Source organism: Oncorhynchus kisutch, linkage group LG5 (genome assembly GCF_002021735.2).
Source record: "Oncorhynchus kisutch isolate 150728-3 linkage group LG5, Okis_V2, whole genome shotgun sequence".
In the NCBI taxonomy this organism is placed as follows: domain Eukaryota; kingdom Metazoa; phylum Chordata; class Actinopteri; order Salmoniformes; family Salmonidae; genus Oncorhynchus; species Oncorhynchus kisutch.
In genome coordinates, this window is record NC_034178.2 from 9,718,515 (window position 1) to 9,741,687 (window position 23,173).

Below are 23,173 nucleotides of genomic sequence, written 5' to 3' on the forward strand. Positions count from 1 at the left end.
TGGAGAGGAGTAGGAAGTTACATGCTTCACTGGTCCAACATAATTGGAATATTTGTATGACACCTCAACTCGTACTTTTGACATGATAATGAAGGGAAACTATGATGATATTCAACCAACTATGGTGGATGTGTAACCAGGCCGGTGCAGTACAGCTTGACTGGCTCAGTAGTGTGAAAAGGGTAGCCTACTACAGGGCTTCCCAAAGTCGGTCCTGGGGCCCTCCATGGGGTGCACGTTTTGGTTCTTGCCCTAGCACTACACAGCTGATTCAAATAAAAGCTTCATGATGAGTTGGCTATTTGAATCAGCTGTGTAGTGCTAAGGCAATGACCTAAATGTGCACCCAGGGAGGGCCCCAGGACCGAGTTTGAGAAACCCTGGCCAACTATAGACCATTTAGCAATACTTTGATTTCAGGAGAACCTGGAATAAGACAACCAACAAGCCTAGTTTGAAGCCTGTAGCCTATGTGGTGAGTCACATTATCTAGCTGGAGCTCATGTGACACTATAACCTTTAAATGGCCCATTTCGCTTAGCCACTGCAGTCTCTGCCTCGGTGACGTCATTCGAAATATATTTTGATTCAGTTCATGAAAATCCCTCCTATGTCTACAAGGCTAGGCAATAATAATATTTAAATAGCCTTCCTCACATGACATTCAACCACTATCTATGTAGACCATAATCAGGTCAAATTAGTGTTGTGGTCCTGTGTGGCTCAGTTGATAAGAGTATGGCACTAGCAACATCATAATTATGGGTTAGATTCCTGCTGGGGACGCCCATGAGAAAAGGTAGGCCCTTTGGATAAAAGCATCTGTTAAAAATACCTCTTCCAATTTGAGATACTACTACGGTATTCATGATGAATATAAATACTGTATCAGTCACCAAAACATGGACATGATATATATATGAATATATATGATATATATATATATATAAATATATTTGAATACAGAGGTGAATAATTAATTATTACAGAGACATGTCAGAGGTTATGGAATCACATATGTTGGTAGTCATGATCAAGCTGGACATGTGTATGGAGCTAACAGGGTATGACTGTGGTGATGAAGTTGATACTATGTTGAATCACTCCTGACATCCCCCAGGGGGTACCTATAACACACACTTCATATTCTATATGTATGGAAAACCACTTAATATTCTAAATGTATAGACAACCACTTCATATTCTATATGTATAGACAACCACTTCATATTCTAAATGTATAGACAACCACTTCATATTCTATATGTATAGACAACCACTTCATATTCTAAATGTATAGACAACCACTTCATATTCTATATGTATAGACAACCACTTCATATTCTAAATGTATAGACAACCACTTCATATTCTATATGTATAGACAACCACTTCATATTCTATATGTATAGACAACCACTTCATATTCTATATGTATAGACAACCACTTCATATTCTATATGTATAGACAACCACTTCATATTCTATATGTATAGACAACCACTTCATATTCTATATGTATAGACAACCACTTCATATTCTATATGTATAGACAACCACTTCATATTCTATACTTATGGACAACTACTTTATATTCTATATGTATGGACAACCACTTTTTATATCACTAACGGTGTCACGACTCCCTCCGAAGGTGGCTCCCCTGTCTGTTCGGGCGGCGCTCGGTGGTCGTCGTCGCCGGTCTACTAGCCGCCACCGATCCCTTTTTCCTTTTCCGTTTGTTTGGTCTTATTGGTTGCACCTGTCTCTTATTTTGTTTCTTGATTCATGTCTAAATAAGCCTGTTAGGCCCGCCTATTTTTGTGCGGGATTGTTTTCTGTTAGTCAAGGTGTGCGTGGTTTGTGTTCCTGTTCGTTTGTGCCCTGTGTTAGGTCAGACTATTTTTCTGTCGATTTTGCGCCTGTTGTTTTGGCCGTTTTTGGGGGGAATCCAAATAAAGTCTGTTTCCCCAGTATCTTCTGCTCTCTGCATTTAACTCTGCACCCACCACTCCAGGCGATTGTGACAAACGGGGTAAACAGAGTGTGTATGGTGTTCACATTTCAGAGGCTATATTTAGTATGAACATCGTGTCGTCTTCCCTGATTAAAACACGTGTTCTGACTAATATGTTGTGTGAAAATGTAGGGTTAGTTCTCATTTACATAAGTCAAATATACAGTACATCCCACTGGCCAGAACAAACAGATGTTTATCCTTCCCCAGTCTGTCGAGAATGATACACCACGTACAATATATTCAGGAAATCGATAAATAAGGTATATAGTTTCCGTGGTTACACAAATTAATTGTATGATATTTAAATGAATTGTTGGGATGCAGGCTGTTTGGATGTTCATGTAGTGTATGCACTAGAAAATAACAAGGGCCATACTACATATCATGATCAGCAAGAGTACGTTTACTATTACAACATTATTTACGACATGTGAAATTAACACTAATTGATACTTTTTGGTACTTATGTTAAAAAAAATGATGAACTAGAACCGACAACGTGATACACAGTTAGTGCTGATCATTTCAAACAAGGTATTAAAAAAAGACAATTCCGTTAACATGTATGCGATTGTGAACACTAGTTTTCTAATGGTAATAGTCTAAACATGAGCAGCTTTTCTAAGGGGCTGTGTCTACTTAGGAACAGTCTGATAGTGTTGTAGCAGAGCACGCTAGCAGCAGGCAGACAGGGAGCACTCACCAAGATAATCCCCCCAAATGTAATGAGGTCCTAGCAGGAACTGTCTCTGCAGCTGTGCCATGGCAGACCACTGCCTTTCACCATTACATGACTGTCTGCCTGTCTGTCTTTCTGTCTTTATGTCTGTCTTCATACCACCTGTCAGCTTGGCTCTAATCTCACCAATATTTACCACTATAACGTAATGTCAGCTAACATGAGAGGTGGTGATGAAATCACTGGTCATTATATTTCTCACAGCGTTTCATGGGGGGGTAGCGAAGTTTTATTGCTGTGTCCTACAGAAGGAGAAACGTCAGCGTGAGCGGACGATGGGGCGGACGATATGGCTTGATCCATCACGCGTTGTGAAAAACGACGGGAGGCCCATAAGAGTTAATGCAGTCCATCAGGTCAACACAGTGTGCGAGAAGGCATCACACTCCAATCCCCATAATGAGAATCAACAGGCGACTGAAAAAGTCATTTGTATTTGCTACCCTTGGATGGAAAAGCTCTCCACAGGCTTCCAGGCCTCAATTTCATACGCAGGCTGGAAGAGATTCCGCTCGCTGTGGCCAAGAGGAGCGAAGAAGAACCACACCAGCTCAGACAACAGAACAGACACCAGCGCTGCCACCCCAAACGATTCTCTCACACTATTATGAAACCTGCTAGGTTTTGGAGAAAGGGGTGTTGTTCTGGATACGGGCTGGGAGATTTGACCTGATAGTATATCCCAGAGGGGCTAACAGTGATGGCTTGAGATAGAGTCAACCCTGTTTTGGCAAACAGGACAGAATAGAGGCATGACTGGGAGGCCATCTGTTTTACTGAGACTGGTCAGGAGGTGTTGCTCCCATGCCATGCTAAACTCTCAGCTGTCATTATAGCTCAAGATGAGATGAAAGCTTGCAGGAATACTCGCATGCTTGAGCTGAGAGGTTCAGAATGCTCTGCTTGTGAGTGAAACAAAGTTTAAAATGTATAACAACAAACAAACAATCTATGACTTAATCGTTTATGATAAGTACTTTGGATTCTAGGATCATGTCAAGAGAATAGAATCTCTGTCACCCTCATCCACCTATCAGATAGACTGTAGCCCAATAGCTTCCAAAAACTAGCCAACCTGGCCATACCCTTTCTCTTATAATAGTAGCCTCCATACCCTTTCTCTTATAATACTAGCCTTCTGGCCACACCCTTTCTCTTATAATACTAGCCTTCTGGCCATACCCTTTCTCTTATAATAGTAGCCTCCTGGGCAGACCCTTTCTCTTATAATAGTAGCCTCCATACCCTTTGTGGCACTGCTGAGGGCTTATACATTTTTGCTTTTGGGGATGCTTTTAAATGAAATCCAACCTTTTCATGTGATACTCAATCAGATTGAGAGTATAAGGATCAGTCTGAAGGCTTCGTTAGAACAGGAATGTTGGACGGTTACCCTGAAAGTACTTACCACTTATCCACCTGGCCTCAGGATCGTGCACCGAGAACTCTGGTTTGAACAGGTCCAGCACAGTAAGTCTGGAGTTAGCCGCACCAGGAAGTTCCACTGCAAATATTGATATTCATACACACATAACAACAGTCAATATTACACTGATCATAAAACTGTTTTGAAAAATTCAGGGCTCTGACTATATATCCTGACCAGTAAAAATTCAGGTTCTTATATTTTGTTAGTTAGAATACAGGCCTACAGTAACTATGACCCTGCAAATAAACTCCATGAGGTCTCTTGGTCCCCTGTTGGGTACAGTACCTGGTGTGAGAACAAAGACAGACATTGTGATGAGGGAGCAAACCGCCACTATGACCAGCAGGGAGATGGCTATTCCTTTGTAGTTCCTCGATTCAGGGCTTAATTGCACAAAGTCCTGGAAAAAAAAAACACACAAAGCAAACTGAGAACACTCTTCAAGTAAATATTGTACTGTAATGATTACTACCAGACATAAACATGTTCGGTAGTAGAGGCCCCTATGAAACATAGGGTCTCCTCTGGAATGAGGAAATATGGTGTTCAAATGCACTGGTGGTGTTGCAAGATTCTAATTCTAAATTGTAATTAAGTGGAGTCGACGTTTGGTGTCAGCAATGGGAACCAACCCCACAACTTCCTACAACATAATCCCTAATATAATGACAGTGCCAGTCGGTTACTGCAAGCTTATGGTTTAATTAAATGGGCTCACACACGGCTGTATATGGACATGTCTATGCCTCAAAGCAGTAGGTGTCCACCCTTTCATAATGATCATTCTGAATATGTCAAAGTGAATAGGTGTATGTCTAGCCATTTTTTGGACTGACCAGAGCTGACATGATTAGAGCTGAGAGGTGTATAGACGGGTGTTACAGTACACCACCTAGCCTTCCTTTCTCAGTCGAAAAGGGACGTAGGGAGGGCAGAGTGGTGGAAACACAAACTATTGATTGCTCTCAAGAAGCTATCTCCAGAGAGAATACTCCCCGAGACCTTCAAATGTCCCTTTCATTTCTCCTCTAAAAACACTGAGTCATAGCCACTGAGTCATAGAGTTGTATCACGGCTTGTTACATCTATTTTTGGTATGTCTATAGTCTGTGCATAAATAAATGATGTCAATTTCATCTAATGTTGGTACGAATGTAGAATTACAACTGTACACGGTTGGTTGCATTGATTTGGGATAGAATGCAGAATTACAATTGTAAAAGCACACCGGATTTACATGGTTGGTTCACAGCCTGGAACCTATGCCCAGTTAATGTAATATGTATAACTATAAAACCAAACAGATTTATGGTAAATGCGCACATACAGTAGGTGTTTTTTCATCATTTGCTAGTTTGTCATGAGGAGGTTATAACAATTCAATAAAGAAAATATTTTGCACGGCAACATCCGGCCAATCATGTTTCCAACCTGTTACAATTTGGAAACAAGACCATTCATCAGAACAATGCAAATAGACAACAAAGGATGCAAAACAGACAGGCAGTCCAGCGCAAGGTAATCAACACTGTAAGTAACACCTGTCATGTGAGACACTGCTGGGCAGACAAACAAACTAACGAGGTCATGTTCCTGCCAACTGTGGCGTTACATTAATCTTTTGATTAGCACTTAGAAACATGAGTCATGGCTCTGCGAGTCTGAACTTGTTCGTCTAGCCTACTGTGGAGAGCCTACTGTGATCTCCCAATGAACCAGTTAAGGAGAACATTGTTTTCACCAGGAGCAGAAAGTTACTAGCCTGGATTTAATGTGAATTTTTCTGCTTCACTTCACAAAATGTAAATAGATACATTCAGTTTGGATGCAGGCTAGAAAGTACAACTGTAGATACAGTTAAAGTCGGATGTTTACATACACCTTAGCCAAATACATTTCAACTCAGTTTTTCACAATTCCTGACATTTAATCCTAGTAAAAATTCCCTGTTTTAGGTCAGTTAGGATCGACACTTTATTTAAAGAATGTGAAATGTCAGAATAATAGTAGAGAGAATGATTTACTTCAGCTTTTATTTCTTTCATCACATTCCCAGTGTGTCAGTTTACATACACTCAATTAGTATTTGGTAGCATTGCCTTTAAATTGTTTAACTTGGGTCAAATGTTTTGGGTAGCCTTCCACAAGCTTCCCACAATAAGTTGGGTGAATTTTGGCCCATTCCTCCAGGTTTGTAGGCCTCCTTGCTCGCACACGCTTTTTCAGTTCTGCCCATACATTTTCCATAGGATTGAGGTCAGGGCTTTGTGATGGCCACTCCAATACCTTGACTTTGTTGTCCTTAAGCCATTTTGCCACAACTTTGGAAGTATACTTGGGTTCATTGTCCATTTGGAAGAGCCATTTGCGACCAAGCATTAACTTCTTGACTGATGTCTTGAGATGTTGCGTCAATATATCCACATAATTATCCCTGTTCATGATGCCATCTATTTTGTGAAGTGCACCAGTCCCTCCAGCAGCAAAGCATCCCCACAACATGCTGCTGCCGCCCCCGTGCTTCGTTCTTTGGCTTGTAAGCCTTCCCCTTTTTCCTCCAAACATAACGATGGTCATTATGGCCAAACAGTTCTATATTTGTTTCATCAGACCAGAGGACATTTCTCCAAAAAGTACAATCTTTGACCCAATGTGCAGTTGCAAACGGTAGTCTGGCTTTTTTATGGTGGTTTTGGAGCAGTGGCTTCTTCCTTGCTGAGCGGCCTTTCAGGCTATGTCGATATAGGACTTGTTTTACTGTGGATATAGATACTTTTGTAACTGTTTCCTCCAGCATCTTCACAAGGCCCTTTGCTGTTGTTCTGGCATTGATTTGCACTTTTCGCACAAAAGTATGTTCATCTCTAGGAGACAGAGCGGTATGACGGCTGCGTGGTCCCATGGTGTTTATACTTGCATACTATTGTTTGTACAGATGAACGTGGTACCTTCAGGCATTTGGAAATTGCTCTCAAGGATGAACCAGACTTGTGGAGGTCTACAATTTCTTTCCTGAGGTCTTGGCTGATTTATTTCGATTTTCCCACATTGTCAAGCAAAGAGGCACTGAATTTAAATGTAGTCCTTGAATACATCCACAGGTATACCTCCAATTGACTCAAATGATGCCAATTAGCCTATCAGAAGCTTCCAAAGCCATGACATCATTTTCTGGAATTTTCCAAGCTGTTTAAAGGCACAGTCAACTTAGTATATGTAATCTTGGAATTGTGATACAGTGAATTATAAGTGAAATAATCTGTCTGTAAACAATTGTTGGAAAAAATGACTTGTGTCATGCACAAAGTAGATGTCCTAACCGACTTGCCAAAACTATAGTTTGTTAACAAGAATTTTGTGGAGTGGTTGAAAAACGAGTTTTAATGACTCCGACCTATGTGTATGTAAACTTCCGACTTCAACTGTATACAGGCTACAGTCCTATATAATTCTGTGCTTGACGTGAGAAATCTACTGTATACAAAACCATGTTTGCACACATCATCCACTAGAATAGTGATTTTTGACAGAGCATCTTCTCAAGGCACTGGGATTTAGGAGAGCAGTGAGTTTTCTCCCTGCAGTCACTGAGTCTCATTAACTTCCTGACTATGTGCCAGCCACTACAAACAAGTGCAATTAGGGAGAGTGAGGCCTTGCCAAGTCCTTACAGAACACATCTCCCTAGCCCTCCACTCTGCTGTCAGACTCTTCTTGTTTGTGACCACAGGGCCACCTGTCACTGTCTGGCCCCTAATGATCCCTTTTATGAGTCCCAATTCCTAACAGATATTGATGTAAAACTCTGGTCCATGATGTTAGTGGGGCTTGCTAATGCTGAGCCTGTGAAGGAAAACACACTCACACCCAGGACCAGAGCTAATATGAATATAATATTTATAGATACGTGCCAGGAAAATAGATGGGTTTGATCTCCCAAGGCCCCCTACTCAGCCTTAACTCAGTCTAACCTGTCATGAAAGTATTGAATCGAACAGGCATGTGGAGTTACCCCTGGGCCGTATACAGTACATACCCATAACTCCCTACTGGGCAGCTTTCAGTGAATTTTGAATTATTTAGAGGTGAGCTGTTGTAGTGGTTTCATTATGAGATCTGTTGGCAGTACATTCAGCTAGCCAGCCTCGCCATACATCAGAGCGGAGCTGTAGACAGGTATAGACTAGTAATGTCTCACTCTCTCCCTCTAGTTCATTGTATTCAGCCCATTGAAAAGAGGACCATGATGTGAGTGCAAAATAAGCAGCCTATAGGGAAGTCAGAGACCTGGCAGTGTGGTGCAAGGACAACAACCTCTCTCTCAATGTCAGCAAGACAAAGGAGCTGATCGTGAACTACAGGAAACGGAGGGGCGAGCATGCCCCTATTTACATCGGCAAGGCTGTAATGGAGTGGGTCGACTGCTCCAAGTTCCTCAGTGTCCACATCAATAAGGAATTAACAAGGTCCACACCCACCAAGACAGTTGGGAAGAGGGCACGTCAGCTTTTTCCCCTCAGGAGGCTGAAAAGATTTGCCATCGGTCCTCAGATCTTTAAAAAGTTTTACAGCTTCACCATTGAGAGCATCTTGACTGGCTGCATTACCGCTTGGTACGGCAAATGCAAGGCACAAGACCGCAAGGCGCTAAAGAGGGTAGTGAGTACAGCCCAGTACATCACTGGGGCCAAGCTCCCTGTCATCAGGACCCCTTTCAAAAGACTCCGGCCACTTAAGCAGTAGACTGTTCTCTCTGCTACAGCATAGCAAGCGGTACCAGTGAAGCAAGTCTGTAACCAACAGGACCCTGTACAGCTTCTACTAACCAAGCCATAAGACTGATAAAACAAATGGCTACCCAGACTACCTGCATTGACCCTTTTTGACTCTATGCACACACACTGGACTACCCATACACTCACACACACTCACACTGACATCCCAACACACACATACACACACATAGCACACGCACGCATGCATACTGGCACCACACACCCACGATCACACACACGTTCACACTCACCATATGCTGCTGCTACTGTCTATTATCAGCATTATCCTGTTGCCTAGTCACTTTACTCCTGCCTAACTGTGTGATGGGGGGAAAAATATACAGTTACATATCAGGATATATATTTTTTTACATATCGTGTCGTTTTGACCAAATCTGAGTATTTTTTTTTGCTGTACCAGCACCAAAACTCCAGTATTTTTCCTTCATAGCTGGTTCTCCGTCTTCTTTTTAAATTGGGAGCCAATTAGTTTTCAGCACTTTCATTTCCATGACTGATCAACACTTGTTTTCTCGTGGCTGTCTCTCTGCGGCAGACATATGGTGAGCAATACGTTTGGAACATCAAATGGCAATAAAATCAAAATATTGATTTGCAATACATAGAATCGCAATACATATCATATCGGCACCCAAGTATCGTGATCATATCGTATCGTGAGGTCCCTGATAAATCCCAGCCCTAATAGCTACCTCTATTACCTTGTACCCCTGCACATCGACTCGGTACTGGTACTCCCATGTTACCTGTACCTGGTATTGTTATTCAGTATTCACTGCGGATTTATTCCTCGTGTCACTATGTACATTTTTCATCACATTTTGTATCATTATCTTAACTCTACATTGTTTGACAAAGGACCCGTAGTCAAGCATTTCACTGTTAGTTGCCTGTTGTTTATGAGGCATGTGACAAATAAAATATGTATTTGATTTGAAAATAGGCTACCACACTTGCCCTTTTGGATGACCTCCAGAGATGAGCATTCTCATGTGCATCAGTTAAAATGTGCATCTAGACCACACACTTACGAGGATGGTTCTATCACTGTCAAGAGTGTTCACACAAACAAGGTTGGTGTAGAGTGAGGGAAAGGGTGAGCATGTCACACGCACACGCACACGCACACGCACACGCACACGCACACACACACACACACACACACACACACACACACACACACACACACACACACACACACACACACACACACACACACACACACACACACACACACACACACACACACACACAGAGAGGTCACACACACACAGAGGGCCAGATTTGTATTCTGCTCCTAATCCAGAGAAGATTTAGAATAAATCATGTTCCTTCCTACTGAGACTACATGTCCGTCAATAGGATTTCTGCTCTACTCACCAGCTGCCTGAGCAGTCACTGCACAGCACTGGGCTTTAAAAGTCCCAGAGTATTTGTTAAACACGTATCGGAGCTATCCTTCTACTTATCAAAGACAGATAAAGCCCAAGCAGTGTGCTGGCCAGACTCTCCTGAAACCGCCTAAAACTATGTTTGCAAACTGGAATCATTAATGAAAACCAGAGAATAAGGCCTGTAAGAACTGCAGTCCAGTGGTTTTACATAACATTACATTTTTTTTGATTAAACAGCAAGGGCTGGCTGAGGAACTGTACTCGTCGCAATGTGTTCGGCTAATGAAAGGATTTGTACAACAAACATACCTTGATTGTCAGTTATGTAAGAGAATCACTGACACCGAATGACCATTTGGGGGTCTTTGGTATGTCTTATATTATCATAAGGAAAGCGTTTGTCAGTTTGCTGCTAAACATTTTAAACAGCATGCCTACATTTGTATACAAAACTGACTCTAGTCATTTCCAAAATGTGCAATGAGCTAAATTATTTCCTTTGTCCCTGTAGTTGAAGTCTATCATCTTCATAGATCCCAGAGAGCTGGAGATACCACATGGCGGGGTTGGTTGGACACACACACACACATATTAAGAAATCTCCCTCTACTCAATAGCACTCAATAGCACTTCCTACTCAGACAACTACAATAATAGGGAGAGCAGTTAGCCTAGCGGTTAGAGCGTTGGGCCTAGAGCTGGGCGATATGGACAAAAATCCATATTGCAATAAATAATTATTGCTAATTTGTGTGGTAATGATAAATAGGTTACATTTATGACATCATTATGCAGCATTCTTTAAAGTATTACTACTGGTTAAATGGTTGTAGCTATTCATTGTCCCATTGGCAATCACCCATATTAGCAAACGCATTTCATTTCAAACGTCATATTTCTCTAGTATTGGCTACCTATCATAATGAATGATATTAGTATGGTCCGTGTCGATCATTTCCGGTTTATCATCCCAGCTCTAGTTCGTCCAGTAACCAAAAGGTCGCGAGTTCAAATCCCAAAGCAGACAAGGCGAAAGATATGCCGATGTGCCCTTGAACAAGGCACTTAACCCTAATTGCTCCAGGGTCGCCGTTGATAATGGCAGACCCTGGCCATGACCCCACTCCCCAAGGGTGTCTCAGAGGGAGTTAGGCAGGGAGGATATGCAAAAAAAACGCATGTTCTATTCACACATGTGTATAATGCACACTTGTACATCTGTGAAATGGGACAAATATGAGCACCCACCAAATTATTATTATTATTATTATTATTATTATTATTATTGTTATTATTATTATTATTATTATTATTATTGTTATTAATAGGAATCACTTTCAAGTAATAAGATCTCACCTTGAGATAAGTGAATTGCCTCAGAAAATGATCAGTGTGTCTTGGCTTGAATCCATGAGATGTACATATTTAATGTGAATATCAACTAAACTTGTGTTCGATTGAAGCTACACATAACTGAATATGGGGTTTATTAACTGAGATTGACACATTTTGTAATGAGACTAAGTATATGTGGCTCCTATACATGCATGCTATACTTCTCTGAGAGTTGGCTTAACAGCGTTCATATTGGTTTGAGCATGTGCTGAACTCGATTTTTTTTTATGTATTTTTTATTTCACCTTTATTTAACCAGGTAGGCTAGTTGAGAACACCTTTATTTAACTAGGTAGGCTAGTTGAGAACAAGTTCTCATTAGAAACTGCGACCTGGCCAAGATAAAGCGTAGCAATTCGACACATACAACAACACAGAGTTACACATGTTCGGGACATTGTTATTGCTGTGATAAGATGAGGCAACTTCAGAAACCTATGAAACAGTTCATCTTAGCATTCATGGTGTAGTAGCCAGGGTCATGATGGAAGGATGTCAATACAAGATGCATCATTGGGAGTCAATTAATAAAAGCACCATGAATGGTTGGCTAAATCTTAATTTAAAAAAATCTTCAAAGTGTGCCTATCCGAAGAGATCAATACATCTCACGTCTTTTCAAACCAAACGAATCCCTTGCATTATGGCATCAGTTCTGTTTTGCATGATGACGGATCTGTTGCATCCATCACGCAGTTGACACAGACTCAACTGGAAAATAAGCACTCCATCTCTACACAAATGCAATGCCTCAATCAAAATCAGTATTAGCGTATACCATCCTACCTCCTCTCCTTCCTTTGAAGCTGTCATTGTGGAATCTTGATTTTCAGACCTCCTCTGTCAGATGGACTCGATAATGTGTGCAATGTATGCACAGACCTTTCGGGGTAGCTACGTATCAACCCAGAGAATGGCGAGGGGCTTGACACACAACACAATCGAGAAATGTTAACCCAAGTCAAGTAGGGGGCATCACGATTTCAAGAAATCTACTGGCGCTCGCATTTCAAAGAAGCATATATGAAGAAAAGGTACCCCCCCCCCCCCCCCCCCCTCCCCAGTGTATCAAATATCCCCTCTCTCTTTCAAGCAGAGAAAAGCACGCAATATCCTCAGAAAGAAAGTATGCGGGGTGTTTGTTGCTAACGCTGTAAACATCCACGACCACGAGTAGAAATATCCCCCGCTCACACGACAATAAAAGAGACAAACACTCGGCAAAGGGGGCGGGAAAATAATACACTTCGTGTTCATGGCAAGAGTTTTCAGAGTACTGGATACAATTAGACTGGCAAGGGGTTCTGTCATTAGTGTGATGTGTCTATTCTTTGTATCATAATCCAGTTTAGTGTAAGTGTGAGTTTGAATAAATTCGTCTCGCACTTTGAAGGATACAGCGCTCAATGTGAGCTGTCCATGGTGCTGAAGTTGTAGCCAGGAACTACACTACGGCATTGTGCTTTGAGAGAATTGACAGTCAGTCGTTCACTGAAGCAAACAAATCTAACAAACCAGAAATATTACAAGGAAAATGAGATATCACCTACATGGACTTTGAGCAAATAATCTTGCCAGTCTTAAACCAGCGGCCTACAGTGCCTTTCATGCAGAGGCCTCCTGCCCATATGGGGCCCCTCAGATTATTTCTGTAAAAAAAAAAAAAATATTATAGAAAAATATTTGATCTTTTATTTAAAATACATTGTTGTTGTTTCTCTGTAGTACTACTAGCTTCTACCAATTTTATGAAGTTGGCTTTACAGTGGCTTGCGAAAGTATTCACCCCCTTGGCATTTTTCCTATTTTGATGCCTTACAACCTGGAATTAATATGGATTTTTGGGGGGTTAGTATCATTTGATTTACACAACATGCCTACCACTTTGAAGATGCAAAATATTTTTTAATGTGAAACAAACAAGAAATAAGACAAAAATAACAGACAACTTGTGCGTAACTGTCCCCCCCCCCAAAGTCATTACTTTGTAAAGCCATCTTTTGCAGCATTACAGCTGCAAGTCTCTTGGCGTATGTCTCTATAAGCTTGGCACATCTAGCCACTGGGATTTTTTTCCCATTCTTCAAGGCAAAACTGCTCCAGCTCCTTCAAGTTGGATGGGTTCCGCTGATGTACAGCAATCTTTAAGTCATACCACAGATTCTCAATTGGATTGAGGTCTGGGCTTTGACTAGGCCATTCCAAGACATTTAAATGTTTCCCCTTAAACCACCCGAGTGTTGCTTTAGCAGTATTCTTAGGGTCACTGTCCTGCTGGACGGTGAACCTCTGGCCCAGTCTCAAATCTCTGGATGACTGAAACAGGTTTCCCTTAAGAATTTACCTGTATTTAGCGCCATCCATCATTCCTTCAATTCTGACCAGTTTCTCAGTCCCTGCCGATGAAAAACATCCCCACAGCATAATGTTAATGTTAATGTTGGGGATGGTGTTCTCGAGGTGATGAGAGGTGTTGGGTGTGTGCCAGATATAGCATTTTCCTTGATGGCCAAAAAGCTCAATTTTAATCTCATCTGACCAGATTACCTTCTTCCATATGTTTGACATTTTGGCGAACACTAAGCGTGTCTGACTTTTTTCTGGTCACTCTTCCGTAAAGCCCAGCTTTGTGGAGTGTCCAGCATAAAGTCATCCTATGGACAGATAGATACTTCAATCTCCACTGTGGAGCTTCACAGCTCCTTCAGGGTTATCTTTGGTCACTTTGTTGCCTCTCTGATTAATGCCCTCCTTGCCTGGTCTGTGAGTTTTGGTAGGTTTGTTGTGGTGCCATATTCTTTCCATTTTTGAATAATGGATTTAATGGTGCTCCGTGGGATGTTCAAAGTTTCAGATATTATTTTATAACCCAACCCTGATCTGTACTTCTTCACAACTTTGTCCCTGACCTGTTTGGAGAGCTATTTGGTCTTCATGGTGCCTCTTTCTTGGTGCTGCCCCTTGCTTAGTTGTGTTGCAGACTCTGGGGCCTTTCAGAACAGGTGTATACATACAGAGACCATGTGGCAGATCATGTGACACTTAGATTGCACACAGGTGGACTTTAATTAAGTATGTGATTTCTGAAGGTAATTGGTGTCACGCCCTGGCCTTAGTTATCTTTGTTTTCTTTATTATTTTGGTTAGGCCAGGGTGTGACATGGGTGATGTATGGTTTTGTCTCATCTAGGGTGTTTGTACTGTCTAGGGTTTTTTGTAGATTTATGGGGTTGTGTTCATGCTAGGTGTTTATGTAAGTCTATGATTGCCTAGATTGGTTCTCAATCAGAGGCAGGTGTTTATCGTTGTCTCAGATTGGGAACCATATTTAGGCAGCCATGTCCTTTGGGTATTTTGTGGGTGATTGTTTCCTGTGTCAGTGTTTGTGCCACACGGGACTGTTTCGTTGCCAGTTCACTTTATTATTTTGTATTTGCGTTCATGTTTAGTTTTTCTTATTAAAAACCATGGACACCTACCACGCTGCGTATTGGTCCGATCCTTGTTTCACCTCTTCAGAGGAAGAGGAGGAAATCTGCCGTGACAATTGGTTGCACCAGATCTTATGTAGGGACTTCATAGGAAAGGGGGTGAATACCTATATGCACGGACAACTTTACTGTCTTTTCTTTCTTTTTTTTAATGATTTTCTTTTTTTAAATTTCACTTCACCAATTTGGACTATTTTGTGTATGTCCATTACATGAAATTCAAATAAAAATCTATTTAAATCACAGGTTGTAATGCAACAAAATTGTAAAAATGCCAAGGGGGATGAAAACTTTGCAAGGCACTGTAGCTAGCCCAGATAGGCTCCAAATCTCCCAACCTCATAACTAGGTACCAAGAAGCCATTTCAGGCTATCAATCAAGTTAGAGTAGCTAGCTTGTCTAACTATCCTGCAGGCAAGGTCGGTAGACTTTAGAAAAGCAAGCAAATTACTAAATGTCCTAAATAAGACTCACATTCTTGTTAATCCTTTACCCAGATATTATATTTTGGACATAGAATTAAGCATGATGAGTATGGCTCTAGATTACAGGAAGACGCTGTTTCAGGTGTTTGAAAAATCTCCAGCCTGAGTTAATGATGCAGATTGCAGCGTTCCTTTATCTGCTGCACTGCCAAGCAATCATGGTCCACATAGCGGTTCTCAGAATAGCCATCCATCCCCGGTCCTGTTGAATGACTCTGTGAGTCATACGCGGGCCTGCATATTCTTCACAACATCATTACTCTTCCAAATGAGTGCCATGTCCTGCAAGATTATAATTGTGATTTACAAATTGGTACAAATTCCCTGCTGCTCACAAACACAGGGCTGAGTTGTCATTGAGTTAGTGTTGAAGGTGTGTGTTTTTGGCATGGTGTGGGTGTGTACCAGAGAGAGAGAAAGAGAGAGAGAGAAGGAGAAAGAGAGAGAGAGAGAAATACAGTACCTTTGGAATGTATTCAGACCCCTTAAGTTTTTCCACATTTTGTTACTTTACAGCCTTATTCTAAAATGGATTAAATAAAAGAGATGCCCTCAGCAATCTACACACAATAACACATAATGACAACGCGAAAACCGTTTTTTTTTTCTCGAAATTTAGGAACCTGTTTTGAAAGGCACACAACTGTCTACATAAGGTCCTACAGTTGACAGTGCATGTCAGAGCAAAAACCAAGCCATGAGGTTGAAGAAATTGTCTGTAGAGCTCCGAGACAGGATTGTGTCGAGGCACAGATCTGGGGAGAAGGGCCTTGGCCAGGGAGGTGTTCAAGAACCCGATGGTCACTCTGACAGAGCTCTATAGTTCCTCTGTGGAAATGGGAGAACCTTCCAGAAGGACAACCATCTCTGTAACACTCCACCAATCAGGCCTTTATGGTAGAGTGGACAGATGGAAGTCACTCCTCAGTAAAAGGCACATGACAGCCCACTTGCAGTTTGCCAAAAGGTGCATAAAGACTCTCAGACCATGAGAAACAAGATTATTTAGTCTGATGAGACCAATAAATAACTATTTGGCCTGAATGCCAAGCATCGTGTCTGGAGGAAACCTGGCACCATCCCTATGGTGAAGCATGGTGGTGGCAGCATCATGCTGTGGGGATGTTTTTCAGTGGCAGGGACTGGGAGACTAGTCAGGATCGAGGCAAAGATGAAGGGAGCAAAGTACAGAGAGATCCTTGATGAAAACCTGCTCCAGAGCACTCAGGACCTCAGACTGGGGCGAAGGTTTACCTTCCAACAGGACAATGACCCTAAGCACACAGTCAAGACAGCGCAGGAGTGGCTTCGGGACAAGTCTCTGAATATTCTTTACTGGCCCAGTCAGAGCCTGGACTTGAACCCAATCGAACATCTCTGGAGAGACCTGAAAACAGCCGTACAGCAACGCTCCCCATCCAACCTGACAGAGCTTGAGAGGATCTGTAGAGAAGAATGGGAGAAACTCCTCAAATACAGATGTGCCAAGCTTGTAGCATCATACCCAAGAAGACTTGAGGCTGTAGTCGCTGCCAAAGGTGCATCAACAAAGTACTGAGTAAAGGGTCTGAATACTTATTAAAATGTGATATTTAGCAAATCATTCTAAAAACCTGTTTTTGCAAGGGGTCTGAATACTAATCGAAGGCACTGTAGAAGAGATTGAGAGAGAGAGAAATATAAAATATTGAGAGACAGACAGACAGACAGACAGACAGACAGACAGACAGACAGACAGACAGACAGACAGACAGACAGACAGACAGACAGACACGAGAGAGAGACAATACTACTATGAGAAGACATCTCAAGACCCCACTATAAGGAAAGTGATCCAACCCGCCAAATCCGCATTGAAGTCCTCTAACTTACAAATACGACCAATCAAAATATAATAATAACAGCCATGTTACATCAGTGATAGAACAGCAGCCAATGGGTGTAACTGAGATCGACCTTTAGATTTTATTCAAGCTCCCCTCTAAAAAATAAAAGGAGGGAGGAAAGGTAATCAACAGCCCGGGGATATTTTTCTTTAATTGGCTTTTTCGGAGTTGGGAGATACTGTATAAGTGACATTTTTGTTTACTTATTAAACTTGTATTTATTCCCAAATCAACATGATCATTCAATAAAACAGCAAAAAAGAAACTACAACGTTTACAGATACACTGCAACAACACCAATACATTATTACAATCAACCAAAACACCCGAAGACCTCAGTGAATCCGTTCCTCTTCAGCATTCTGAACTGCCCTGTTGGCACCGGGGATTCAAGATGTAACGAGGTTTGTCAATTCTCCCAAAAAAGGGGATGCATTAAAGCTAAAGGCTGATGTTCCTAGGTTGGTAGAGACACCAGGGACCTCAAGAGTTAACCAACCCTGTGAGTGGATTTGGTGCCTTCTATTTGTATACTTTAACAGAGTAGTGAGATATGTCAGACGCTTGTGCAGCAGAGCTTTGTAAACAAAAAGGGAAAAATAAATTGATCTACGGGAATTCATAGAGGTCCAGCCGACTTTCTGATAAAGGATGCAGTGATGAGTATTATACCTGTCGCCTGTGATAAAGCGAAGCACGCTATGGTGCACCGTATCCAACGGTTTTAGAGTAGTGGCTGCTGCATTCTGATAAATGGTGTCACCATAATCAAGAGCTGGCAGGAAGGTTTCCTGTACAATCTGCTTCCTGCTGTTTAGGGAGAGGCATGATCTATTTCTATAAAATAAGCCTAATTTAACTTCAGCTTCTTAATTAGTTCATCTGTGTGTTTTTTTTATTGCAGCTCTAACATAGCCTTGTCAGCAGTAGGGGCAATTTCGTGTGTATACAGATGAATGTTACAAATTTTTGCAGATAGACCAATATTATTTAAATAAATAGTAAAGACGACATGTCCCAAAATCGACCCCATGTTACCTTTAGTAATATCGAGGTAACTTGACTTATGGTCCTGGTCGAGGCCCATTTCAGACAGCCTCCGAATGAGTAGGGGATGGTTGACAGTATCAAAGGCCTTGGATAGGTCTATAAATATGGCAATTTAACACATAATTTAAGACAAGCATAGCTTGTCTATAACCAGTCTATAACCAGACTGGTGCACATTAAGCACATCATTTGGAATGAGCAGGGGAAGAGAGAGAGAAATCAAAACCGCTCTCCCATTTAATATTTAAACAGAGAAATCAGAGACTGTGTGTGTGTGTGTGCGTGCGTGTGTGTGTGTGAGTGTGTGTGTGTGCATGTGTGCATTCGTGTGTGTGCATGCGTGCGTGTTTAAATGGTCTTCGCTCTGAGTCAAGGAGAGGTGTTACCTCCCCTAGAGTGCTGAAGTTCAGTCATATCCTCTAGACTGGACAGAGTCCACGTTGTGTCGTTCTATTCTAAATGAACATGTATAGGGAGCCTTCCTCCCTTCTCTCCTTACTCATGCCCTGACTAATTGAGGCAATTTACATGGCGAACATCCGAAGAATACAGTGCAAAACAATCACGGATGAATATCTTGCTGTGGCAATTTGAAACACCGTAATCATCATAGCTCAATTTGAATTGACCTTGATGTGTAGGCTACACCATTTCTAGATAGTTGATGAGTAGGTTTCATCTATAGCTCCAGGTGGTTTTCTAAGTGTGATATCTTGGTATTTTTAGCCTGGTGTGCTCTCCCAGTGGGGGAGAGGCTGGGGTAGGGCAGGAGACTCGTCTGTCTATTAGGATTGTAGGTCATAGGAAGCGACTCAAACGAGAGCTTGCAAGATCCAACTCTGTTTCCTAAGGGGTGTCGCCACTTAGTCTCTACTTATTTTTTTTGTTGCCAAGAATCTTCACACTGATCTTTGGTTGGGCAATTTCAAAAGGCATATTATCATTGTGGAGAGACAAACGCCCTATAATCTTCATTTTCATTCCTCTCTTGTAGAAGGAGAAGACACCATCTCAATGTGGTACTCACGGCCCAGAGCTCCACTGATGTCAGTAATCAAATATTCTCATCTGAAATACTCTCAAATGGCCGACCTCCAGGGACGTGTTCCAAATAACACCCTATTCCCTATTTAGTGTGCTACTTTTGACTAGGGCTGCATAGGGTTCTGGTCAAAAGTAGTGCACTATATAAGGAATGCCATCCAGAAGTTCCTAACCGCCAGGTCCCAAATGAGAGCCTGTAAGACTGTGTTCCGGAAGACAATGCACAGACAATATTATCTCGCCGGAGGCTGTCGATCTCTCAATCTCAATTACGGCTGCAGATTATCGTCTCATAACTCAATCCTGCATTAACCAGACTAGGCCCCACACACGGGCCTACTTCTCCACTCTGAGGCACGGTGTCAGAGTGCATCAACTACATTCACTTATTAAACAGAAGCCTACAGTAGGGATGAAAACAGCAAACCACTCAGACACCTGGTCTGCAGGACAGCATGAACTCTGAAACAGGTTACGTTGCCTTCTATCCAGAGGTAGACACTAGAGAGGAGGAACAAGACAAGAGTCCTCGTCAAGTCGTCTGTTATTATAGCAATAGACTGACCTAGCCAACAAGCCTTTCCTCTGAATACTTAAACAGGCAGTGGACATGTACTGGAAGACAATGAGCATGGTTGAGTCGGGATGTGCTGCCCACAGGCTAGCCTAGGCCTTTGAAAACCAAGCCCAAATACACCAGTGTAGAGAGTCGGCGCTAGACAACAAACTGAACAAACAGTGCTACAGTTACATTGGGTGCGTCCCAATAATATCTCTTTTCTCCTGAAGTGTGCACTCGTTTACTACTTTCCAAAAATCGAAAACCCTTGTATGGGGTGGAGGCACGGGCTAGTGGGAGCTTCCACCATATTTCTTGTATCGGCCATTTCCCTTTCAAATCAGTGAAGGGAGGTGAAGTGCACACTTCGGGAGGGAGGAGAGATAATTGGGACATAGCCCCATTGCCTCACATAAGCACTATAGTCAGTGAACCAGCTCAGAAGGAGATTGTCGGAGCGCCAGCTACACCGACTATATCCCTGACTTTATCTACTGCGTGCGGTTAATGATAAAGTGTAGTGGTATACAGATAATTACACTCAAAATCATAGACAGACGGATAGAAATATGAGGAAGTTTCAACTATTCTCTACCCACTCCTACTGGCACTAATAAATGCACAGGTCAATTGTTTTTTGACCCAGGTTGCCCCGACCATTTGAACAAATAGCCCACCTCACCAAACACGGTTAAGCACAGCTAACATTTAAATCAGTATACAGACCATTTAAAAGGTTAACTATTATGTGGTGATGATCTGCGGTGATTAAAGAAATCTAATGAAGCAAATGAGAAAAATGGAAGAAGATAAACATGCCACTATGATTAATCTTCGCCCAGAGCCAGTTGACATAATGATGCATTATAACAGGGAACTGAATTAAGGCTAACCAACATGAAAGGTAATGGCCAAAGTAGCTGAAGTACACAACTGGCAAAGGTACATCAACAGCATAGTGATAATCCCTTCAAACATGACATTTACATTGCAGTCATTTAGCAGATGCTCTTCTCCAGTGTGACTTACAGTAGATAGTGCACACATTTATTTTTTATTTTTTTCTCCATACATATTGGACATTGCCGTCTACTTAGAATATCAAAGGCATATTGGTGTTCAACAGCTATCTATGTATGTCAGTGCAGGGACACAATTATCTCTGGGATAGAACAAGTACAGCACTGACACACTTCAGATCCCTCAGGGACTGTGTCTATATTTCATATGGCCTGTCTCTCCTAGGGATACATAACAGCCATAGGGTCTGTGTCTATATTTCATATGGCCTGTCTCTCCTAGGGATACATAACAGCCATAGGGTCTGTGTCTATATTTCTCATGGCCCGCTCTCTCCCAGGGATCCATCCTAGCCACAGGGTCTGTCTATATTTCTTATGGCCCTCTCTCTCACAGGGACTCATACCAGGCACAGGGCCTGTGTCTATGTTCCTCATGGCCCTCTCTCTTCCAGGGATTCATACCAGCCAAGCACTGGAGTCTTACCCTTCACATCCCCTCCCCCTGTCCTCCTCCTCTGTCCTGCTCTTAATCCAGCATCCCTCCAGGGACTTTATGGTAGAATATGGTAGAAAGACTGGTCGCTTATAAGAAAAAAGTCTCTAAACCCCTTCCAACATACTGGGGAAAAGGGGATGGGAGAGGGAGTAAGTGGGGGGTTGAGATCCGTCATACATACACTTCACCTCTGTAAAGTCGTCCTCAGTCATCTTTGGACGCGTTGTCGAAATATTTCCCCCATTCAAATCATCCTATCAGGGCGGGTTTTTTCTTAGATGCCGTGACTCAGGACAGGACAGGATATATGCTGATTTCCTCTCCCCTGTCCGGTGTAGATTTACTTCTAGCACTGAGCAGTTTCGCCTTTACGGTTGAGTAATTTGTCCAGAGGATAACACAGCCAGTAATGCAGTGCAATTTGTTTCAGTGCGATTCCAAACATTGCATCAGCGCCACTAATCTAGCCTGCACGTGTCACAGGGAGGAGCCCTGGCCTGGCCTCTTAATTTTTATTTACATACACAGAAAGAATCCAGTACCTCAATATACATTACAACAAGACAACCAACCATCAAATCTCCCTTCTGTTCTGTTTAAAATCATACAGTACAAGTAAGATTGATTATAATTCCATTGTGTTCTTTCACATCAAATTATTGAAATTGTCCATATCACAATGTCCTGGTCTGGACACTGATCCTCCTCTCCACCCCTAACTTCCCTTTCACAGTAAAACGAACAGGAACGAGAATGGCTATTAGCAGCATCTCAAAAGATGAGGCTGATGGGGAAGGTCTTTGCCCCCACTGACCCCTCCCTTGTTCAAGCTCCAGAAATAGCCCCCCCCCCCTTCTCTGTCTGCTCCTGGAGTGACATCACGGATCATGGAAGGCTCTACTTGTTTGGGCAAAGCTTTACTAATGAGGAATACACAGCAAAGGCAGCCAGGCAACATTGTATGTCCTATAGTGATGCTCTGGGGCTGGTTGCACCAGGTGGGCTTACACCTGTCCCTGTTTATATTGACCTGACAGAATGGGGGAACAGAGTGGGGAAGCTATGGGCAACTACTAAACATATAATGTCCCCAATATTCACATAAGACTTGTTCCTATAATGTAAACTACAATGTTATGGATGGAACAAAATAAGGATTATTGATTAATTGCCATAACACCAACAAACACCAACAAATCGATTTCAAGATTTACTCAGTTTACAATTCAAGGAGTCAACTTCTTTTTGCCCACAGTTTCTCAACTGCCTTGAATTTCTCTCTTGGAACAGAAACATCCTGAACACCCAAAACCTTGGTGAAACGTACAGCCTTGTACATTAATTAAATCCAGTTGGATTTTAATAG

At 42.0% G+C, this 23,173-nt stretch overlaps 1 protein-coding gene across 1 annotated transcript in view; it reads right to left on the minus strand.

Annotated features, from left to right (window-relative positions):
* Positions 1 to 12,803, minus strand: part of LOC109890418 (inactive dipeptidyl peptidase 10-like) — a 34,948-nt gene extending 22,145 nt beyond the window's left edge. Inside the window, exons 1-3 of the mRNA XM_031824360.1 lie at positions 12,560 to 12,803; positions 4,474 to 4,588; positions 4,168 to 4,263 (exon numbers count right to left, since the gene is read on the minus strand). Of these exons, the coding sequence (XP_031680220.1) occupies positions 4,168 to 4,263; positions 4,474 to 4,588; positions 12,560 to 12,586 (238 nt within the window). The 5' untranslated portion in view covers positions 12,587 to 12,803. The remainder of the gene's footprint in view (positions 1 to 4,167; positions 4,264 to 4,473; positions 4,589 to 12,559) is intronic.
* Between the last annotated feature and the right edge of the window lie 10,370 nt (positions 12,804 to 23,173).